This window comes from Tenebrio molitor, chromosome 2 (genome assembly GCF_963966145.1).
Source record: "Tenebrio molitor chromosome 2, icTenMoli1.1, whole genome shotgun sequence".
NCBI classification, from domain to species: Eukaryota; Metazoa; Arthropoda; class Insecta; order Coleoptera; family Tenebrionidae; genus Tenebrio; species Tenebrio molitor.
The window spans coordinates 249,011-272,471 of NC_091047.1; the positions used below are offsets into that span (position 1 = coordinate 249,011).

General features: G+C 37.8%; 4 protein-coding genes across 11 annotated transcripts in view; 1 reads left to right on the plus strand and 3 right to left on the minus strand.

Annotated features, from left to right (window-relative positions):
* Window positions 1–30: 30 nt before the first annotated feature.
* wrd (well-rounded) lies at window positions 31–9,061 on the minus strand. Of its 4 annotated transcripts, XM_069038896.1 has the most exons (7): window positions 8,765–9,061; window positions 8,596–8,664; window positions 7,229–7,397; window positions 4,590–4,789; window positions 3,266–4,224; window positions 2,881–3,061; window positions 31–2,337 (listed from the first exon to the last, which is right to left on the minus strand). In XM_069038896.1, exons 1-7 carry the CDS (start codon window positions 8,765–8,767, stop codon window positions 2,194–2,196), a joined length of 1,725 nt encoding a protein of 574 aa, XP_068894997.1. In that variant the 5' UTR covers window positions 8,768–9,061; the 3' UTR covers window positions 31–2,193. The 4 variants fall into 4 exon arrangements, with proteins under 4 accessions (XP_068894997.1, XP_068894998.1, XP_068894995.1 ...); XM_069038897.1 differs by lacking the exons at window positions 8,596–8,664; window positions 8,765–9,061 and adding an exon at window positions 7,455–8,431; XM_069038894.1 differs by lacking the exons at window positions 7,229–7,397; window positions 8,596–8,664; window positions 8,765–9,061 and adding an exon at window positions 6,059–6,645.
* A 463-nt stretch (window positions 9,062–9,524) lies between these two features.
* Window positions 9,525–10,397, plus strand: LOC138124014 (dynein axonemal light chain 1-like). The gene is made up of 4 exons (XM_069038939.1): window positions 9,525–9,757; window positions 9,817–9,928; window positions 9,983–10,163; window positions 10,224–10,397. The coding sequence occupies exons 1-4, from the start codon at window positions 9,603–9,605 to the stop codon at window positions 10,337–10,339; spliced, it is 564 nt and encodes a 187-aa protein (XP_068895040.1). The 5' UTR covers window positions 9,525–9,602; the 3' UTR covers window positions 10,340–10,397.
* On the minus strand, window positions 10,336–13,484 carry Zpr1 (zinc finger protein Zpr1). Its single transcript, XM_069038924.1, has 5 exons — window positions 13,282–13,484; window positions 12,968–13,220; window positions 11,336–11,493; window positions 10,578–11,288; window positions 10,336–10,507 (listed from the first exon to the last, which is right to left on the minus strand). The coding sequence occupies exons 1-5, from the start codon at window positions 13,378–13,380 to the stop codon at window positions 10,394–10,396; spliced, it is 1,335 nt and encodes a 444-aa protein (XP_068895025.1). The 5' UTR covers window positions 13,381–13,484; the 3' UTR covers window positions 10,336–10,393.
* A 1,176-nt stretch (window positions 13,485–14,660) lies between these two features.
* The window catches only part of LOC138125072 (protein turtle homolog A-like), a 191,010-nt gene continuing 182,209 nt past the window's right edge, over window positions 14,661–23,461 (minus strand). For 3 of the 5 annotated variants that reach the window (XM_069040334.1, XM_069040332.1, XM_069040333.1), the window contains exons 10-14: window positions 19,448–19,744; window positions 19,052–19,390; window positions 18,264–18,596; window positions 16,365–16,471; window positions 14,661–15,981 (exon numbers count right to left, since the gene is read on the minus strand). In XM_069040334.1, coding sequence (XP_068896435.1) covers window positions 15,814–15,981; window positions 16,365–16,471; window positions 18,264–18,596; window positions 19,052–19,390; window positions 19,448–19,744 — 1,244 coding nt within the window. In that variant the 3' untranslated portion in view covers window positions 14,661–15,813. Of the gene's footprint in view, window positions 15,982–16,364; window positions 16,472–16,644; window positions 16,813–17,220; window positions 18,597–19,051; window positions 19,391–19,447; window positions 19,745–23,461 lie in introns of those variants that run through there. The other 2 variants (XR_011157335.1, XM_069040335.1) reach the window with 2 other exon arrangements.

A 23,461-nucleotide genomic window follows, 5' to 3' on the forward strand; every position in this document is an offset into this window, starting at 1 on the left:
CGGTTAAAGCGGAGGATAGAAAAAGGTTAATTAAAGAAATGTAATTATTTATATCAATATCATTGACAAAGCAAAGCTGTACACATTAAAAAAATACTGTCTAAGACATAATATCGACTCCATCTCCATATGTACACTTTCCATCCATCTTGAAACATAAAAAATATTTCCTTAACAACTAATTATTGAATGTATTTTGAGTTACAACACTAGACTTACACTTTCTTTTATAAATGTATCTAACAATATGCTCATTCGATTTTTCTTAAATAACACATTCAAAGCAAGTGCCACACATTTAAATTTCTAAATACATAAATAATGTCTTTACACTCGTAGTTCACGTGTCTCCCGATTGCTCGAATTTTTTTAAATTAAATAAAATATTAGAGAGAAAAGTATTAAATAAATTGCGTCTAAAGTAGGACTTTATATAAACATCTTAATATATTATTCTTGTAAAAGGCCACATGCTAATTTAGTAACGGCTAACAACACATAAACCTCTTCATGCAGTCATTTATATAAATGTATATGCTATTGACTCTACAATAGATATTTATTTGCATACAAATAAGATCTAGCGCGAAAAAATTGCAAGGTAATTGGGCCATATAAAAACCAGTAGGTTTACTCCTTAAATATATTTAACTTTCAATGATGATTGTGTTTTATAAAATAATAATAAAATGATATTTTTATTTGGTGATATTACATTTCGGCATATTCAATTCTGCTTTGTGATACACATTAAAGCAAGAGCTATGGTAACAATAAAATTTAAGATACTACTAAGAATAACCTGAAAAAATCACACTCACTACATATTTTTTTAAGAGCTTGCAGTTGCTGCATGACCTCCAGCAATTGGAAATTGATTACATACGCTTGTTTAGAAAAAGATATGCTTTTTATGCTTTCATTGTATAATTGCTCACAGAATTCAGTCGTTAATGAAAGTGAGAAACATTTTTGACCTACATTTTCCGAAAAGTAGCGCTCCATTCACTGATGAAATAAATGTTGGGGCAAAAATTAAATTGGAACTTGTGCTTTTGAAAGTGGGATAAAACCAAATAAAACTTTCGTTATAAATATTTCATCACTTAAAGACACCGTGGAAAATTTTGATCAGGATGATGATCTTCCTTCTTACCTGTTTAATTGTATCTTAAAATTAAAAAAATCTTAAAATGTAATGTTTTAAAGATTATTAAAAATATCACTTGACAAAAACGATAAAAATCTAGACTAAAAGTAGTTTTGTTTAATAATACCAGTTCTGGCTCACGGATCATTTAGACTAAAAAAAATGCAATAATCTAACCCTTTTTTAAATTTCAAAAATTAGAAGATTTTTGCTACATTTTGTTTAATTTCAGTCTTTTGGAAGTAACTAGAATTTTTACCTTATTATTTTACTGTGTACATTTAAAATTTAGTAATGCATATAATGTTATTTTCTTCAATATCAATTTAGGAACTACAAATGTTACACCCTTATTATTTTTCCATTTTGTTTTACTATATTTTCAGGGTGTAGCCAGCTACACCCTCGACGGTAAAATACTGTAATAAATCAAGGCGAGGTTAAAAATTCTTGTTACTTTCAAAAGAGACTGCAATTATGTAAAATGTAGCAAAATTCTTCAATTTTTCAGGGGTGACGTTTAAAAAAAATTCTAAACGATTAGCCTTGAGCCAGAACTGGTATTAACATAACTACATACTACTAAAATCAATTTATATGACAAGTAATGCAACGTCAAGCATTATAATACATGCTTGGTTTGTTTTTGTAGTTCTATTAATAAATGTATTTTCAAATGGCTTTAAGATGCTCCAATTACCTTGTTCGAAAGTTAACTATCGGCTATAGTATCTAAAAATATTTTCAACTTTTCTCTCAAAACCAACGAAAAACGATCGTCTTTGTAAAAAAACGGACCTAAAAAACCACGCCCACTTTAGCGTAACACAATACATTTCACCACATATATATACATATTACACACACATATTTATATAATATATATAATACATGTATAATATAATATAAATACATGTATGTAATAGAAATAAACAATAAATTAAACGTAATTAATCATGATTTTTTAGGTCTGCGCACTATGTATATATATAATGTAAATTTGTTGGCACTAAGCTCACTAAATAAAACGTGTGTCAAGTGGACTAGCACTTATTAACATCTGGTGGTGTCGTGAGATATTCATCCGCTCTTTTGTGATCGCTCAGGGCTTTGACGGTGTATTGATCTTGCGGTAGTTCCGATTTGCGACGAACTAATGGCTTGTTTGAGTTGCGAGTCTTTTTTATCTGCAACAAATGCAGGAGTAAACATGTGTTACACGTGAAACGCGACAAGATGTGGAAGGTCGAGGCGGTGGATGGACGGTCCAGAATTACGTGTCCATTATAAAGAAATCTTGTTTGTTGAAAAATGTTAATTGAAAAGGTGACAGCTTGACACTGAACGTACAACACTGTCGTTAAATTAGTAGTTTGTCTTGGATGTATGTTATTGTTAACATTAAGTTTTACACACTTTTCCCACCACCTCACCAACTCATGGCACAATTATTGTCAAAAATCGCAGAACAGTGCTCTGATCCCGTCTGTGCATCAAAAATAATACAACACATAGGAAAACGACAACACAAGGATGATCAAATGTTTTGATGACATAAAAAAAAGAACAAAAAAAAAAAAAGGTAACAACAAACTTACTTCTACACTTAAAAATATGTATTTACAACAAAACTTTACTAGCTGCGTTTTTTCTGAAACAGAAAAAGCAAATTCATGAAACTTGTCATAAAAACATTTGTTTGTGTAGACGACGTAAAGAATTGTCTTTACCTCCTGGGCTTGCTGCTCTAAATTGTCCAAGTTGATTTCGTCGTCCGGATCGGGACTCGAAATGACGCTGCTGTTGATTTCCGGATTTTTCGCTTTGATTATTTCGTATTCGGGCTTTTTTGCTGCCAACGATTCAACTCTTATCCACAATTCCATACGCTGATTTTCTCGTTCTCGCTCCCTGACGACAAAAAGAAAACAACACAAGTTTTTATTTATTCTTTTAAACTGCTACTCGGTTTGTATTCTTGGTTTCATTAATAATGTCTTACAAAACGCAGGCAGTGTTTAAAAATTACTTTAATCTAGAAATGATTTTTACAGTTAAAATAATGTGTTGAACAAGTATTTTTGTCGAATTTTTTGAACCGACTTGGGTACTCACTTTCTTCTCTCTTCCCGGTACAGTTGAGTACATTCATCAAACAGCTTTTGATTCATCTCCATGAACAACTTGAGTGCATTGTAGATAAGGCCGTGTATAGTTTTGTTCCAATGACTTTTCGAATTTTTATACAAGCTGGGAAACATCAGTGGCAAAATTTCGGTGGCGTTTTCCGACACCAACGACATCACGTATTCGTTATTCCAATAGTAGAGTGCTCGTTCGGCGACTTGAAAATGCGGAGAACTGACACATTTGGCCAACTGCTTGAAGAGAGGGCACATAACCTTCTGGAACTCTCCGGGCTCGATGACGTCCAGAATCTCTTCCAATTCGTTCAAAAACATGACTTCCTTGGGACTGTGAGTTTTCGGCCAGTACTTTAACAAACTTCTAATGACGGGCTGCGTCAGCGACGGATCTTTTTCCAGAAATTGCACTACGCAATAGGCCAATTGCGGGTGGTATACCGACAACGATTTGACTTTGTGCAGCGGCATCAACACTCGTAACAAAAACACTTTATGTTCTTCCTTTAAGGGCAAGGCGAAGCCGTTGATTATTGAACCTAAAATTTCCAAAAGCTCCGCGATACCGTTATGGTGTTCCGTTTCATATATGAAGCGGTAAAACACGTTGTTAATCTGTTTGCGAATGAAGGCTCGGAGACCGAGAAATTTGCCGTAGATGCGATGGAGGGTGGTTTTTAGAAGATCCCGCTCCCGGGGATCCTCCGAATCGAACAGATCTAGGAGTTGAAGGACGAATTTTTGATCAATGTAACGTTTGGCGATGTTCGGCTGAAAATCTGGCGCTTCCAGCACGCGTAAAAACAACTCGTATACGAGTTGCAGGTGGGGCCAGGCGGCCTCCAACGTCGGCTCGTCTTCTTCTGGATCGAACTCGGCACCGTTGGGATTCGACGACGGGGGTAAGGTGCGGAAGAGGTTCACGGCGAACTGGAAAACATGAACATCGTTCACATCCAAAATAAACAAAAGACCGCTTTTGACCAAGAATGTGCCTCGAACAATACAGACGTCCTTGAAGTTTCCGCCGTTAGCAAACTGGCTATTTTATTAATGGTACGACAATTACATCCAACGTTGAAATTGTATCGCTAAGCAATAATTACATGGCAATTACTAGAAAAACATCCATTAACGGCGGGCTTGCTGTGTACAGATAGCGTTAATCTCCGTACCGCGATCAGTTGTTCTTATCGAAAATTAACAACCACTAACACGCATGATTAATCTACCACATGGTGAAGAATCAAACGTTGCGAAAATAGAAAAACGGGGGCGGGAGAGAAAAGTCTCACCATGTTAACGGCCTCGGGATAAATAGGTTCGGTGATGACGCCTTTCTGTTGGGTTACATACTCGACCATCTCGTGGAGGGCGGCACGTTTCACTTCTTTCCATTTCAAGTCTGATAGCGGATCGGAGGCGAAGTCGAACAGTACACAACACTGTCTCAATTTCTGTATGAAGAGTTCCTCACGATCGGCTGGGGCGGCGTCTGGAACAAATCGACGATCAACAGATTGACCAAGGTGTTATACGTATTTTATTTAGGATAGTGCGGTCAATTTGGGGATTTTGTGCCTCGTGTTTATGTCAGTTACTCAGATGGACCCGATTTCTGAATGCATTTTTTACTAAGGCTGGGACTTTCTTGGATTTTGGTATTCGAATTTTACATGGTCAGCTATTCGGATATTCGAATAAGATTCCCAGCCTTATTTTTTACTCAATACATACCAACCATTTCAAGGCGTCCGTGGTACGTACTCGTATATCACACCTCCTCATTCACAGACAGCGATTGCGCGTACATATATTTTTTTAACGAAAAAAGAGGAATTAATTTGACTGTAAAGAATATGCATACGTATTTGAAAAATACTCAAAAAACCTGTCGGCGGAATATAATAGTTTTTTTTTTGTTAATTCGACAAATGAAAACCTGTGCGAATTAAAAAAAAATACATATACGTTGTCAAAATTGTTCCTCCTGTTCTTTACTTCTTTTTGAGCCGTAAGTTGGTCCAACTGGATTAAAATTATGACATTGTCGATAATGTAATGTAAGCATCTATCAAAAGGAGATATCTGTGCTCATTTGGAACACATCACGCCAGTATCCGCTATTAACGGTGTAAAAAAAATAAGAGTCGCACAATTATGTACGCACGCACATAAAAAATGCGATAGGCGAAACCGCATGTATTAAGTTCAATGTCAATTTCGTTACACTGCATACACTACATTATGTCATGATCATCATCAATAGATAAATAAGTTTCAAAACGTGGCGAATCTTCCAACTAGTCCACTATTATTATTTTTATTGTTGACATTTTTTTTCTTGGAGTACGTTGCCAGAAAAATATCCGCGACACAACAAATGAAAAAATAGAACAAAAACGACCATTTCTCATATTTTCTTCTACACGTAATTTTCACTACGAGTAATGATTATAAATCTTGATTTTTTTTATTAACTCCTCTTGTTAAGCCGTTGCTGATCATCATAAAGACTCAAGTTACTGAGCGAGATTCGCACACCATCAATTCGTAAAGCAATGACACAAGGTCAGATTTTGAATAATTGTTTTCTTTTACTGATTCACGAATACCTTTACGTAGCACATGTCCATTAAGAATTTGCTGCATCAACTACCCCGGAAATGCCAGCGAGCCATCTTCCGCGTACGTAATACTGTCTTTTACATTTTGAAAGCTACGTCGCGACGTCAAAAATTCCTTTGGGTTCAATTTTCGTTACCTTGCAGTGCCGGCAAGTGCCCGGCGTCTTGCATGGCTCTGGCGGCATTCGCATTCCTTCTCTGTCCCGTGGTCTTTCCATCGTCGCCCCGTCCGCCCGCTTCGTTCTCAACATGTTTGGCCGAGGTCTGCGCCGCGACCAGCGAATCGACGCTAGCCGACGCCACCAAATCTAACCCGCTATGGAACGATGGTGACTTCGGTATTCCTAATGGGGACGAGTCCCGACCTCCCATAACATGACCTTGCGCGAAAGTTGAGTGAACCATGTTCGGAAACACTCCCGTTGTCCTTGCACGCACTCGCACACACGCGAACGCACCACCTTTCAACTGTCAAAAATTAAATGTCGTCCCGTCAAGACGAAACACAACGGAGACAACGGACCAAGGAGAAGACGCAATGCGTCAAGTCATCGCGATCGCGGAATGTTTACGGCTATTCCTCTCCGGTTAACTACCGATAAGGGGTGAAGGATATGGATTAATGGAAGTGACAGACGCACGCGCGCACGCGTCACCTGTTACCCTTAAAGAAGCCGCATTCACACAGCAAAAACGGCGCGCACAAACGATTCGAACAACATAAATACAATAAACTACTCAAGTTACGTAAATTTGGGTTTGATCGGTTTTAATGGGGAAAGCTGAAACGTACGGATTTTCCATGAATTTTTTGCTAATCTCGTTTGATTTTGCGAAATAAATGATCCCTGAACAAGCCTATTTTCTAAACGAATTCCATTATTTGATAACAACGAAAAACAATTAGTAGTCAACCTACACGTATATTCAATTAACAAACAATACTGTCTCAGAACAATAATCAAGTAATTAGGAATTCCTCCTCGGCACATTTATCAGCGAAAAGTTGAACACGTGGTCCACTCGCCACCACCAAGCAAGACTTATTCGTACCGCCACAATTCGAAAGCGACATGCAACTTCTTTTCCTGCGCCTGTGTTTCTAATAAAATGCCAACTCTGGCACAATAATCCAACGTCCTCAGGTCAAGACACGTAAAGCGCCATCGGAAATCCATTTCCACCTTGACACAAAACAATATTTATCGTTAACCCAGTGCCCTCGCTGGCGAAAAAAATCCCGAAATAACCGCCGGCGCGACATTACAATAACTAAAAATAGCACAAAAACATGATCTCTTGCATACCTTTGAGCGAAGGCAGCATCTCCAATTCCCTGTTTTTGGTGATGTTGAATCGGGAGCTGGAATGTCGTTTGTCCTTCTTGATCATCGGCCCTTGGACCGTGCCCGTCGTCAGCTTGGTCTTGTTGAGTGGTGTTGGCGGGGGCGCATTTGACACGGAGTTGTTCTTCGGCTGCAAAAACCCAAACAGATCAATTGCCAGTGATAAATTGGCCGTCGACCGAATTACCAAATCGACCACCCCGCGTTTTCTTCGCCGGAAAATTCCCCCGAGCGCCATCGAAACGCTGATCATGCAACGAGATCCCCCTTCCGCCGCGTCTATGCCGAACTGACCATTGCCGCGCTTTTCCGCTGCTTTCCACACGAGTTTTTGCTTGCAACGAGGCGACTTTTCCAATAAACCGCAAACATGGCACGACTAACCAACGCAAATACTGTGCGAGTGTAAATATAAACCAAATAAAACATTTCTAATGGCAGTGGTGGCTCGTGCAACGGGCGAAGAAGGCGCATGAAAAACACGTGTCGATTTTGTTTCTTATCCAAAGAGGAACAATAACATTCGAGATTATATAGTACTTGCTCACTTTTCTTTCGGTAGATGCGGTGAAAAAAAAATCTTTAAAAAAGAACAATTATTATATTCCAGTCTATGTGAAAGAAAAACACGAATTTCTATAGAGAATTTGTACGGAAACCACCACGAAATACACCGTAACGCTTCTGAATTGACATACCGGTATTGTTCTCGATTTCTGCGAAATCATAATTTCAATTTTTTAACACCTGCGCTTTATCAAATACAAAATTAGATAAAATTCAAAAATTACTTGCTTATGTCGTTTATCGAAGTGAGGTTAGATTCAATTTTTACACTTTTATGTTGACAACTGTTTCACGGCTAAGTGGGTTGGTCACATTTCCGACTTTTATCCAACGATGTGAACGTTTCAAAACTTCACATAAAGTTTTTGTGGTATGTTTGTTCGACACGCCACCTAGCATTTGACAGTTCCGCGTCTGTCAATCAGCCGGTCGGTCGCGCCGCCTCTGTATTGGCACCGCCACTGCGGTGTTGAATAACAAACGTGGAGGTAAAGAAACGTAATTATGAGAAAATGCGCGTTAACAAGCAATTGACACAAACGGACAGGCACCGACGACATCCAAGTTTCGATTGTTGAACGTCATGACATGAGGTTCCCCGATCGCAAAACTATACTGTACGAGATAGCGCCTGTCACAATTCATAAACATTCGAGTTATTTAGAAAGAGATTCCATTTCTAAAAATAGGCGACTGTGTAAACTCATGCCAAAACAAATTAAACAGAAGAAAAACGGTAAATGCACACCGAGATGTCTTACCTCCGTGTGATTATCGTTGAAATTGTTTTGGCCCTTGCCGGCGGATTCGATGTTCATGATCCTTGCGTCCTGTAACAGGGAGAAACTTCATTGTAGCGACGTTGCGCGGAGACACTAACCTAATTGTTGGCGACGATTCGTCGGTACTGTACAACGGTGCAATACAAACCATGATGTTTAAACGATCCACAGTTGACGACGTGAAAACGACGTTGGTCGTCGATAAAGACGGTAAATTAAGAAAACATGCACGGCCACGGCGTCCGATTTATCATCCCGTTTACCGACAGCTTGGTCGTCGTTTTGTATCGATAACAAATTCGATCTACTGGGGTGATTCATGCACTGTCCGACGGTATTAGATGCTAGTGGAAATCAAATAACAGCCAAAAAGTCATTAAAATTAAAGGAAATGCACTAGGGTTAAAAGACACACCGACGACGACTGCAATAACGACTCCAACGACATCTCCTGACATAAAACAATATTCGACTCTGAGACTTGATTGGACGAGAACGATCACGTGGACAGCTGACGTCATACCAATCACCGATCGCCTTTTTTAAAATTTTGTGAAAAAAGAAATAAAAAAGCACCGCTATATAAAATTAATTTAAGAATATTTAATTTTAAGTTATATTACAAAAATACAGTGGAGTCGTAGATCATGAAATTCGAACTCGACAGTCCATAAAAGTTATCTATCCCTACGAGACGTGAACCTGAATTAAGATAAATGTGTCTAAAATAATAATATATTTAACTACATTTAACGTTTTGTAATTATTAAATAGGTCATTTAATTACATTATATGCATATACTGTGTACATATCGTATTTTTCTTTATTTTAATGTTACAATTAGTTCTTTTTATTCTCTAGGCAGGTAAAAATAATGAAATTAAAAAATAAATTTACTACGTCATAATCTCCCATAGTAACCGATTCCACGGAAACCAAATAAACAAAAATTGACCAATATAATTATGTTTTATAAAATTGTAAAATGTCTAAACCGACAACCATAAAAGATGCTATAAAAAGATGGGAGGAAAAACATCCAGGAAAAAATATTTCTGAAGCTGAAGACGTAGGTTTTCAATTTCAGTGGCCCCCAATAGAAAAAATGGATAATTCCTTGTCCGCTCTTACAAAATGCAGGTCTGTCGAATCACTTATTTTTTAATTTGCGTTATCCAATCAGTTAATTTACATTTTAGAAAATTAAGTTTATCTACAAATATGATTGAAAAAATCGCAGGTATTAGTTCTCTGAAAAATTTGCGAATTTTGTCGTTGGGTAGAAATTACATAAAGTCGTTAGCAGGACTGGTTCAGATTTGAAATTATATTTCGTTTGTTGTAATATCCAATGTTAAATTTCAGGAAGGTGTCGGTGATACTTTGGAAGAACTGTGGATTTCATACAATTTCGTTGAAAAAATGAAAGGTGTTCATGTTTTGAAAAAACTAAAAGTTCTTTACATGAGCAACAACATGGTTAAAGAATGGGGTGAGTTTATGAAACTGCAAGAGTTGCCAGCATTAGAAGATTTGCTATTTGTCGGTAAATTATTATAATCTTGTTCGTCGAAATTGAAGCAATTGTTTTCGTGAAACATTTAAGGAAATCCTTTACACGAAAATATGGAAGAATCCGTGTGGAAACTTGAGGCAATTAAAAGACTTCCGAATTTAAAGAAGCTCGATGGCGAACCTGTTTTAAGAGATGAAGGAGATTGATTTATTTTATTTATTAATTTTATCATTGATTAGGATATAAAGATATTCATAAAATCAATTGCACGTGTAATTTTCCGTTTTAATGTCATTCAAGCCTAGTTCTTCGTTTTGTTCGTGAGAACGCTCATATCGCGTTATCCGCAACGTTAAATCTTCCTCGCCCATGCTCTAAAATAAACGAAACATTACATGACAAGTGAAACAATAAAGAAAAATCATTTTAAAACATCTTATGTACCTGTACGTAACTATTTCCAGCTGGGTCGTCTAGGACAACTGTAATACTGGTCTTTCCTTCTAAAATCTGATCAAATTTCTCGAAAAATTCGTCCAATTTTGTTTTTGACTCTGCGTTTTGTGAATCACCAAACATATGCGAAAATTTTGGATCATTTAGTTGTTCTTTAACGGCCACCAATAACCCCTCGACTGTAGTAAATCTGCCGCCTAAAGCGTGAGGTCCTACTTCTAGTTTCAATTGGGGAATTTTTAAGTCGCAAGTTTCTGATTTTAAAATGTCGCGAGAAAAGTCGCCGCGACCGTTAATGTCTACTTCAATGTGTACCCCGGTGGGCTCAATTCCACCTCCAGATTTAACTTCATTACTCCGATGTCCGCAAACGTCGCACGTCGTCGCCATTATTACCACTTCCTTAAAATGGGGAATGTTTGTCATTTTCATGTTGGTCTCACATGGTGACCCACAATTAGAGCAGTTTGTTGGAAACTGTAGAACTTCCCCTTCAAGGTCTTCAAGAATGAACTGATCTTCTGAAATAGGTTTCAAAATGCCGCTGTTTTGTTCACTACCCATTTCTTGTGGAGTAAAAACACCCAGTTCGTGATCTTGTTCTTTACTTCTTTTAAAAAACTCGTTTGTGCAATTGGGATCTTTTTGGGGTGCCTGGGGGTTTTCGATAAAACTATTTCCAGAAATGTCTTCTAGAATCTTAACAGCAAATTAATTACAATTACTACAGGTTCAACGGCACTTACTACAGTAAAAGGTGTCTTAACATCCTTCAACTCTTGAAGTTTTTGTATAAATATGTCGATTTGAGCAGCGGTTTCCGGATGCTGTACTTTTCTAATGATTTGGTCCTGTTCTAGAGCTACTATACTACGATTTATAACCCCTTCAACTGTTGTGACCTCTTTAACAAAAGCAATACATTTGTTTATGAAACAAAAACGGAGAGATATTATATTTACTAGTTAACTATTAATTTTCTAATAAACGCCAAAATATAATATTAACTTGAATTTCAATTAAATTAACCCACCAACAATAAAAATGGGATAAATGTTAATTATGTGTAAAAATGAGAAAAAAAAACAGAATGTCCCCGTATTGAGTTTACATGAGGAAAAAAAAATGTTTGATTTAACGCAAAAACTTCAGAGGAATAACATTTTTTGCTTCAATTGAAACCCCCACTTGCGTTATTAAAATCTCAGACCGGTTTTGGTCACATAATTCCAAAATTTATAATGAAAAATTTCCAAATACTTACGTATCACGCATGGGTGTTCAGAAGCTTAAACTTCGATATACAGTGTTTTTCTTTTGGTTTTCCTCTTTTGTAAATTGTACTTCACTATTTCTCAAAACTATTTCCTATCTCTATTAAATGTTAAAGAGACGTAAATATGAAATAGTTCTGAGAAATAGTGAAATACAATTGACAAAAGAGGAAAACCAAAAGAAAAACAGTGTAAGGTTGAATTATGTACAGAAAACGGCGCAGAGTTAATAGAATAGTTTTTTTTATATTCAATTATCGTTTGATTTTTTAAAAAAGAAAATACTTTTTCTGCATTTTCTTTTATTTAATGTTAAATCTTCCTCTGTGTTGAAAAAGACTTTAATAACGGAAATGCAGGTTTCAAATGAAGCAATTTTTTAATCTTATACAAGTACCGAGAGTCAGAAAGGTAAATCTTTTTACATTTTTTGATAAAGCCATTTCAGATTCATTTTATTTAAAAAAATTCAGAATAATGATTTTATAACTGTAAACAAGCACAATTTTGTTACGTCTGAAATTATGTAAGCACAAAAAACGTATTTCAGATTTTGCGACGCTTTCAGTTTAAATGTGTAGGTATTTTCAAAGTAGTAATAATTCCACTGTCCCCGTTAAAAATATACAGCGCTTTCATAAATGATTAGTGTCAGAAGAAGGCTGTGTCCCCATGTTAATAAATGGAGTCACAGCACACCTGAAGCATGAATCATTCTACCTAGAGAATACAACAGGCAACATTGTATGATTAGAGTTGACTTTTGGCATGGGGGAAATAGAAATGTTGGTTAGGATGGTGTCAATGATACATTATAAAAACTGAAAATGCAAATTCGAATTGTTGTGATCTTGTATTATTAAAAAGATTTCTTTGTTTTTGCGGCAGTTTGAAATTTCTTAGCACTCACTTGTAATGCTTTGTGAGATAATTGCCTTTTGACATAACAAAAAGATTGATAAGATCATCTGGGATCCTAGTAATATCAAAGTTACCATTAGGACATTTACTGTTATTTTAATTTTACCATCTTAATTTAACAGCTGGTGGTTTTTTTAAATTTTGGGGTGGCTTTTTTTTATTAAAAACAACCTTAAACCTTACCTCCTTTTTGACTTTTTGAAGGTATTTCAAAGTCCACCTCTACAACTTTAAGACTAGCGTAATCGCTTTTTACTAACTGCCTATTCAAATCTGCTGACGTCTTAACATGTAAAGTGAATCGAACACCTTTTTCACTAATTGGAGCGCCCGATTGAATTTCATTATTTTGATACCCACAACTGTTACATAAAAACGACATCAAGACTATTTCTTTATAGAATGGAATCTTGGTTAAAAGAATCCTGGTAATTCCCTGTGGAAGTTAAAACAGTATCAATATTACGATAACACCCTGACGATGCAGTTATTCGTACATTTGAATGACAATTCATGCAGAGAGATTCTATTTCCGTGGTCTCAGGTTCCGGATCATCGGGATCTAAATCTCTAAAGATTGGTTTAGTGCTACCCATTTTTATTAATTTTTATAACGATAAAACTTGAGCGCACAGCTTTGAGGTTAACTTTTATTGATTTTCAGTTGACATTTGTGCACGTGTCTGCGTCTTGAGTTGATAATCTATGGTTGATCTACAATCTACTCTGTGATTCTATATTCAATTCTATGGTTCCCATTCCATATTTGCGTTTTCAAACCGTACAGCAGAGCCGTACAGCTGGTTGCAAAAAAAAACGGGAATAGATAATTTTCCTAATGTAAATTTGGTTTTGTTTATTTGTCAATTAATTGTCTACTTAATATTTTTAACAATACCTATCAAATAGTTTTTAAAAATGTCATTGAATTTTGACCTATCTCTCGTGAGAAGGTTTCACACTATGGAAAAATTGTAAAAATGTGTCAATTTTATTCTTACAGTTTTTTAGCTAGTAGGAAGGAAGGTCTACGAGAAAAAGAAGAAAAAAGAGGGGGTTGTCATTTAAAAAATTGGTGATGACGTTATTGCGGAAAAACCAATCACGTTATTTAAAAGTCACATGAGGGCATTTTTCGATATAAAATCGACCTATTCGAGCGATTTTCTTAAAAATATCAGATAACGCTATTTTGAATTTTGTTCCTTACTTTATCTCACCACACTGTATCGAGGGTTCAAATAAAATCCTGGGCGGGGAAGGCGTTGGACACCGTCAATTGTTGTGCTTTTTTAAAGCGTAGATTCATTGGAGCAGCTAACTTAAAATTTAGGGCCAAATTTTTTTTTTCTTTCTTTTCAATGTTTTACATTAAAAATGAATTAACGTAACGATTCCTATTTTCGAAGCAAATCGTTCATGCAACTGCAATATGTCACAAGCCACAAAGCAGAAATTTTTCAGGAGACGATTAAAAGTGGCTTACGACGTCTTGATACAATGCAGTGGGGTTACAACAAGCAGATATAATATAGAAATATTTGTTTCTAGGTTACGACATATTGCAAGCGGCTGAACAATCATGTTCTCTGTCCAATGATACAATAAAGTATGTTTTCACTTTTTTGAGGGTTACGACAAATTACGGTTGCATGAACGAAATATTTAAAGGCACCCATTGCTGAAAACAAACATGATCAACTAGTCTCACTCATGTTATGAGGCTTGCGACACATATTCAACTACATCAGCAACGCCTACTGCGATGGGACAATAATTTATAATGACTCTGTACAGTTCATGTTTTTTTTTGTCCGCGGTTTTGTCAAATCTGATTCATGTTAAGTTATTGATGTTTAATGAAACAATAAACAACCACATTTAGTTTATATTTATTAATACTCTCATTGGTTCATCAGTTATTTACATGAATAAAGTAATATAAACAACATCTCAACATATTGTAATTCACACGCATCCTTGGTAAGCACACTTTATTTACAAAATACATTATTGCACAGCAATAAAGCTCTTATGTTAAAACAAATTCACCTAATAACATATGTACATTGTATATGTATAACTTATTGTACATACACTTAATCGTAGTTATAATATAGTGGAAACAGTCTTTGGACAGATACGCCAAGCTTTTATTACTGTAGGAAATTTTCGACTATCGATTTAATAAATTTGACACTGACTTATTTGGGTGAGCGCTTTTAATTAGTATTTGTAATTCGAATGCTTTTCCAAGCCCATTAAACAGATGTTGTAATGAAAGAACGGCGTAACTGAAGTGGGAACGTTTCAGATATTAAAATTTTTACTTTTTCCCTTTGCACGAAAAGAAAAACAGATTTATAGAATAATCATACACGGTATGATTTGTTTTCGCTAAGTTTAACACTCATTCGTATTTAAATTAGACATTTATTACGCCTGCTTATTAAGTATTTTTCGGTGAATAAGTGTTCCAGGATCGTAACGATATCACGGAGAGGCCGAACAATAAAAAAAAAAACGAAAAAGACACAGCCGCGATATAAAAACTGGTAATTTCTAAATAAGAAAAATATTCCCTTGAAAAGAGAAGGCTTTGTTAAAAAAATTCTCACAGAGAGGAAATTCAAAAAGACATTATCGCTTCGTAATCCTGGATCACCGCGTCCTGTTTTGTTCGTAGTAGGCCTAGATAATATATGGTCGGTCGTCAATTTTTGTTATAGTTTTTCGTTGATAGTTTCAAGAAAAGTTCCATCTAAAAACAATTAGTTAAGCTCGAGAGTCTGTGATTGTTCCACTACCTATACAGTATTCATTTGCTAAAAACACTTGGCATCTATTCCTGTATCACAGGCGCTATCTTGGCGTTAGCAGCTCCCGATTAATCGATCTACGGTAAATGTAAAATACGAACGGAAGGTGAAGATGTGCGACATCCATCTGTAGTTCTGATTAAAGGGACAAAAAAAAAAAACAAACAAAACTCTTCAGCAGGAGCTGCTAACACCGCTCAATACAGTTCATTAAACACAACTTTCAGGTCCCGGAATAGCGTCAGCTATGATGTGGTCTCTTCTCATAGTGGCAAACGTGGAATAGGAAACGTCCCGAGGGCGAGAACGGGTCCGGCCCAAAGTGCCCCCCACTTGAGTGACACACACTTCCGGTGAAGACCCCACTTCCGCATGCGACTGAAAAACACCACAAGATTTGAGCGTTGTTTTACATAGATAAAAAAAGTCGTTTAATTTTTTTTTTTCATCTAATGTGACTGACTGCCCAACAGTCGGTTCGTTTCGATTATAATCGGGTTTTGACCAATTCTCAATACGTTCGTAGCAAACAAAGTCAAAACTTCCCCTGTTAGCATTTTAATTAATCGTGTTGTTATCGCAGTTCAGCGTACAACATTTGTAGAGGGTGCGGCGTTTCGGTTTTAATATTTATTGAAATTTTGCTACATCAGCGGCGAAGACATCCGCCGACAAGCGCACACACTCACACACATGTACAGTCTCACACGCGCTTGCACAGGAGTTATTTAATTAGAGGAGCAGGTTGACGCGTTACTTACAAAGTTGGGGAATGTCGGGGGGCTGTGTTGCTGCCGATTTCGTTCTCCCGGTGGGGTGAAGAGGGCATCAGGCCTCGGCAGCCCGGGGGGCGTCGTCGTGTCAGCACCTGTTAACGTTACACCTGTCTTATTTCTATGGAATTTATTGCCTCCACTAAACGCACGGCTAATATGTTACGTAACAGACAAGTGCCGAGGGTGGTTTATCACTTTAGTTTTCTGTATTTGCGTTTAAGCGGATCTCTTGGATGAAAAGGAAAAATAAATAAAAATACACCTGGGATATAATAAAACTTTTTATTAATACGTTACAAAAATAGCTAGGTTTTTTTAAGTGCCTCCACTTGAATATTACGTTTCTTACAATAATAACTTATTGTGCTCTATATGGATTGTTTAATTTTGAAAGAATTTCCTTAATAAAACTTTCCTACAGAAAGTCGTTTCGCTGAAAAAACACCACGATTCCATTCAGTAAATCAATATTAAACGTGGCACAGATACTACAAGCGGTGCACGAGATGTCTAAGTGGCCCTCTATTTGTATTTACATATTTCGCCTTGAGCAACAGTTGTAGTTTTGGCAGTTCAACTTCCCCAACTCGGACGATTCGATATTTACACAAACATCTACACTTACTATTACATATAGTTTATTTTTTAATCAAACAATCATAACACCGCAATTTACATTTTACACCCAAAATAGAGCTGACAACATTGTATACTTTTGACATAGGGTGAAAAATCTCATCATATAAAAATTGAGGTTATTAGCGATATTAGTAGCGCAGCAGGTTAATAAAGTTAATAACAACTAATAACAACTAATTTGAGAGTTTAATAAATGTCTTACTTTGCGAGGCATTTTTAATAACACGTTCAAATTTTAGCTGCGAGTTTGGGTACTTTCAAGGACATTAAAAATGACAGACGTTGGTTGGAATAGCCAATAGATATCATTAAATTCCCTAAATTTAGTAAAATTTTATAATTACAAACCTAAATCAACAGGTCGTGCTTCTTTGATTAAAAAATAGACTTATAGTTTGTTTCAAAATCAAAAATCCACCAACAGTGCATTCTACCTCGAAAATACAACCGACAATGTCGCCGACTTTTGTTTTTAGTGTGTCTGCAAGTGTCAGGAAAAAGTGTGGTTATGAAAGAAAACTGTTGGAAACCTTCGTTTTGGTCGTAGTTCATCGTGTTTTTTATTCTCATTTTATTATTTCACTCAAAAAGTATGATATGGTAGCTAAAACCTTTTTGTACATAATAATTATTTTGTTTTTCATAAATAAACTCAACAGTTCAATGTCAAATTTTGGCGGGAGGTTAAGCCAACCCAAAAAAATTAAACTTTTTCTAGGGATTTCTTTTTTTTTGCCAATATAATTCAACAGGTGGTGGATTTTTGATTTTGAAACAGATTATATGCCGGGTGATGTTAAATGAATGTGACTTTTTTCATAGGTGGGTAATATTATTGTTGGTTATTCTGCTTTTCAATGTGATAGTTGACATAAACATAGGCGTCCTCGCCTATTTGACACAATTTATTACTACATAAAATGTCAAAATGACGTACGTACGCCAATGTGTTGATTAAGGTATCAAGTTTGCCAAAATAAATTATGAAAAATGTTCCCAACTTAAGAAAAAAAGTCACAATAATTTAAAATGACCCGATACTTAGTACACGGATGAGTATTTTGATTTTAAAACTGATCGAGTCGGCGGTTGCGTATTTACGGAAACTGAAATTTAGTTTTAGTCGGAGGGACTCCCAAGACGAACGACCGACCCAGAATGGAGAAAGTTGCCAAAACCGCACCGATACACACACCAACTAAATTTTACCGAAAGTGGTGAATGGATAATGTATCCTGCACTCACCTCGGGGTGTGTTGAGTATATCTGGTTGCCTATCCACGGACGAATTGGCGGTAGGCTGCGTCGTACAGTCCGCCGCCGGTTTCAGAGTGTAGGCCACCACGTAGCGGTTATCGCCAGTGTTGATCTCCAACATGGAGCCGGGTCTTGATGATTGGCCGGGCATCTTGGCCTGTTTAGAAGGATCGAGTTGGTGGGCGCAATGAGAGCCACCGCAATGACGATGCTTTCGTCGGACGGCCAACACCACGATCAGAAGTACGGCGATGCCCAAGGTGAGAAGAGAACCGGTCAAGAGGGCGGCGATGGGCAGGATGCTCATGCTGCTGCTCCCGTCTACGAACAAAACGATCGGTTAATTCTTGACAGCGGTGTTAGGATTTGTTGTAATGAAACTTTCGTGACGAATTCTTTAAAAGTTTACGCATAATACATTCACGATTGAGGTTCTTTGTTAGGTGGGGAACGATCTGATCGTGTTATTAAAAAATCTACACACGAGTGCGCGACCCTCGCTTCTTATAATACCACTGTGGTGCAATTCAAGGAAATGTATTGATTGAATCTAATGCAGCGCCTTTATTGTGTGGCTGATTTTCTTGGCGTGCGAGAGTTAGCATACAAAAGTTAAAAGCACAAAGGAAACTCGCAGTAGAGCGGGTTAGTGGGACGACTTCTTTAGACGTGCGCACAACATTCTGAAGACTTTCTCCAACTCCTTTCTGGCGGCTGCACGACATTTTTCTGTCAAACAAAATAATTTGGGACAGACAAACTGTAATTATTGTTACCTGTTCGTTTTTCGGCGTCGTTGAGCATGATGTCCTCCAGGACGAGCTTGTCGCTGCGCCCCTTGTCATTTTGCGCATAGACCACGATACGAAGCGAGGGCGGGAAACCGTCTCCGGTGGGTGGAAGCATGTCTCCTAGGTCTAGACGAAAGACGGGCATGTCCGTGTCGGGATTGCTCAGATTCAATCGCAGCCGCATAGTGTAGGCGTCGTAGGCCTCGAGGATGAACCTCTGGGGGAGACCGCCGTCGTAGCCGGCCCGACATTCCACTTCGAGCACGTCAGAACTGTGATTTGTGGCGGTGCGCAAGGTGCAGTTCGTCAAGGGACTAGGTTTGGCTGCACGAAACAACGCAGAGTTGCGGTGGATGCTCGAAGAGGTAGGGATTGTATTACCTGCGGGAACTACTTGGAAGACGCACGGCTCCGCTTGCTTCCCTATCGAATTCTTGCCCCAGCAGGTGAGAGTGCCGTAGTCGCGTTGCGATGCAGGTGTATACATCAGTTCGCTCACGTTGCCGATGGAGGTGGAGAAACGGGCCGGCGAAACGTCGAAGCTTTCGCCGCTGTTGTTGAACTGCCAGACGAACGTCACCTCGCTGGGATCGGCGGCCACGTGGCAGCGCACCTTCAGGACCTCGTCGAGGGAGGCGCCGATCACGGTCATTTCGGTGTCGCGACACACAGGAGCATCTGAAACGACAACGTGTGCACATATGTATTTTTAAATTTTGGTGGATGCGCCAGGCAAAAAAATTGTTCCTGCGCGGTTCCTTTTCATCGAGCCTTCTTCCATCGGACACTACCCCAATACCTTTGGCTTGTTTTAGTTGCTATTCATATTTGCTGGAGCCGTTGCGTTACCACTTTATATTCTTATGCGAAATTCCTAAACAAATATAATCCCGACGTATCCTCTCTCTGGCACCACATACATTATAAAGAAGGCGAATCTAATATCGTCGTGTATCGCATTTCTGCATGAACTCGTGCCGAAAGCAGACGGTGCGTGCTTTGGCGATGACACCGCCTCCATCACAATAATTCACCGTCGTTTCGTGTAAGATGGCGTGCTGCACCTGCCCATTAGTCTTCATTTCAATTTAATCGGCGGTGCATTTGGGAAATTGTTTGTTGCGTGGCTGGCGGTGTGCGACCGCAAAAGCGCCAATTTCCCCGGTCCCCGACCCCGTGACGGATCATCGTTGCAATCATGCGTGAAAACGATATACATGTTTACAAACAATCTGGTGCGGATCAACAGTATCGTTTTCAAACGGCGAATTTATGCTCGACGGGCTTCATTCACGGCGATTTTTTTTTGCCAGTTCCCCTGTCGACTCCCGGACTCGCCCCCGTTGTTCGTGTTTTATTTTATGGGCAGGGGGTGCACCGCAACGTGCTGACGTCGTTATTGCCCCTGGAAAAACATTAATAACCGGAGAACATTCGCAGGTGGAACGCCAGATAATTTCCGATTTTAAAAATGTCTCCCACAAAGACGAAACAAAAATTTTCACAACAACGGATTGCCGCGTGCAGGGATTTTTTTAAAGGAAGCACAAGTTTAGTTTATCGTCCATTTTAATCTTGAAATAAACGAAATTCTTTCTATTCGTCTACTTTACGAGTTTAATTTTTAGTACCTTAGAAGACTTACTTAATTAAATTGTCGATGTTCGCCGGAGAGAATCGTATTTTTTTAGCGGAAAACAGTGGTTTTTCTACTTGGGAGACGAGGGCGAAATTCCGCGTTATTAAGATCGACCGAGTAAAAAGCGTGGATTGTGCGAGCAGATTTCGAAACAGAACCGATCAATCGAGCACCAACATCCGACACTGTTCCAGAAAACAATTTGAAGAGCATTGTCGTGCGGTCTTTACGTCGGCTTGGTTCATAAACCGAACCCTGGGGATTCCAAATGTGATCACGTCTTACAAAATCAACTGATGGTGTTAGAACGAAGTCGAGACGATCGATCGTGTTTTACCTAACTGGAAATTGCCGGTCGTTTTGTCACGGCACGTATGGACCATGCACTCGGACAAAGGCTAATTTGATCTGAATTGAGTGGTTAACTCTTCAAAATTTGCAATATCGCTGACTTTTGGACAAAAAAAAAGAGTGTGTGCTTAAGACCGCACGACAGAAGTGAAAACTTCTATGATGGAGGAATAAGAAGCAAGGCATAAATAATTAATATTATTTAAATCCAATGCTGTTTTTAAATAAACATCAAAAATCTGTATTATTCAATAGAAACTGCAATACGTCCGCTTTTAGAGGTACACTCTGGCAAAATTTGTGAGGTTAGGTTTGGATGTTTAAGTTTTATTTTCTTGATATTGAACACAACACAAGTTTTCACAGCAATACCCTGTATTATGATAATTTGTCTATTTTCCTCTTCATATTTTGCTACACAAATTTTTCCAATAGATGAATTGTTGAAGCCATATAATTGAGAATTACGTATTAAATCCTACATTCATCTGTAAACTTACAATATTTGTCGTGTCTTTATCATTTATATTATATAAAACTATACAGGGTATTTCACGAGTGATAATGAGCCTGACGGAATAATAAATTCAACCTACAATACATTTTCAAAAAAAGCCGGACATTTTAATGTCAGTAGTCAGCTTTTTTGGGAAATATAGTGTGGGTTGCATTTTATCATTTTAAATTACGTCAGGCTCATTATCACTCGTGAAATATCCTGTATATATATAGAGTTACTCCTGCAGCTCTGCACTGAGGTCAGTCAGGTCAGAACACAACGTACAATGAAAATTTGAAATTGACAAGTGACGCACAGTTGATTGTTTTTCGCTCGCTCCGCTAAAAAACTCGACTCTCTTGATTTTAGCTTGCCGAACGATTTTCGCTGAGCTGCAACGATTTTCCGATTTTAGCTTGTGCTGCGAACGATTTTACCGTGTCGCATGAAACTAATTCACTGCCCGGGAATAAAATGTATGTGGCGCGCCTAAAGAAGTTTTCACTTCAAAAAATCAAAAATTATGATCTGTCAGTAGTGATTTGAATTAAATGAAAAACCTGATAACATTTACAATGGTTGAATTTTGGGCACATATTTCCGATTCGATTCGTACTGATAATAACGTGAGAAATAAATTTTTGGACGAGGACATTTTCCAATCAATAGGCAGTGCACAGTTTACTCAGCCTTGCATTTGTAATTATTTTCAAACGGTAGCAGTGCATTGAGCTCTTGATTTAATTTGTAAAAGGCCATCCAACATGTTCAAAACAGATAAAACTAAATTAATAACAAAATTATTGACATCAATAGTGTTTCCACTCGAAATCGTCTGTTGCGTATGACTGAACTCGTAAATCTAAATCAGTCTGACCTGTTTGCTAGCAAACAATATGGCAATTACGAGCAGTTAGTTTTAGTTTTGAAATACATACATATAACAAACGTCACTTCGTGCAAGTCGTTTAGCGGAAATGAATCGAATCGATTCGAATTGAATTTTTTGCTACAACCGGCATCAATTTGCGACAATTATTTACTTTAATTTTTGTTTTTCGAAAATGTGCACGTCACAGTTGCGGTCGACAGAAATGGCGAGTGCGCCGGGTAAGCCGGCGGTAAAAATTCTTTGCCAATGGGCATCGATCTCTTTATCATTTAGGAACGAGAGTAATTTTGCGAGATTGCTCCGCTTCGGTACTTATTAGTGAGCCTCTCGAGTTGCCGTCGAAGTAATTGAGAGTGACCGAATAAAAAGACATCTGGTCGAAGGAAAATCGCCGAGTGTACAGAGGTGACGCGTGGTCCGGAATATGCGATGTGTACAAATGAGGTGACCTATACATTCCGGCTTAGCGACCACAACTTGTAATCCCTCCGCGACCGGCTTAAACGGGTCTACTCGGATTGACATGTGAACCCCCGGGAACAACAAACACTGACACGGCTCGCCGTCATGACGTGAATTATCTTAAGAGTACGTGATCGAGTTAAGAGCAGTTCCGACACATTCGCTAAAAATAATCTTATTTGAGTTTTTTAGGCACGGTTTCGGATTCGGGAGAAGCGAGCGTGTCGGTTTATTTGTTTGTTACGAGAAAGAGAGGGAGCGACAAAGTTTTGGACGAGAAAATTTTTGCTCCAACCTTTTCTAGTGTGACCTTTGCCCCGTGAAATATTTAAAGTTCGCGTGACTTTTTATATAACCTTAATAAAAGTCCGATCTTTCTAAACGCCGCCATTACTGGATTTGTGTCAAAGTTTCGCTTTTATTAAAAAGTGCGCTAAAACAACGACATCCTGTTCGATGAGAGGAATCATAGAAATTATTAAATGTACGTATCATAAAATCATCTTCAAGAAAGCAACAAAAAGATGATGTGTCGCAAAATAATATCGGCAA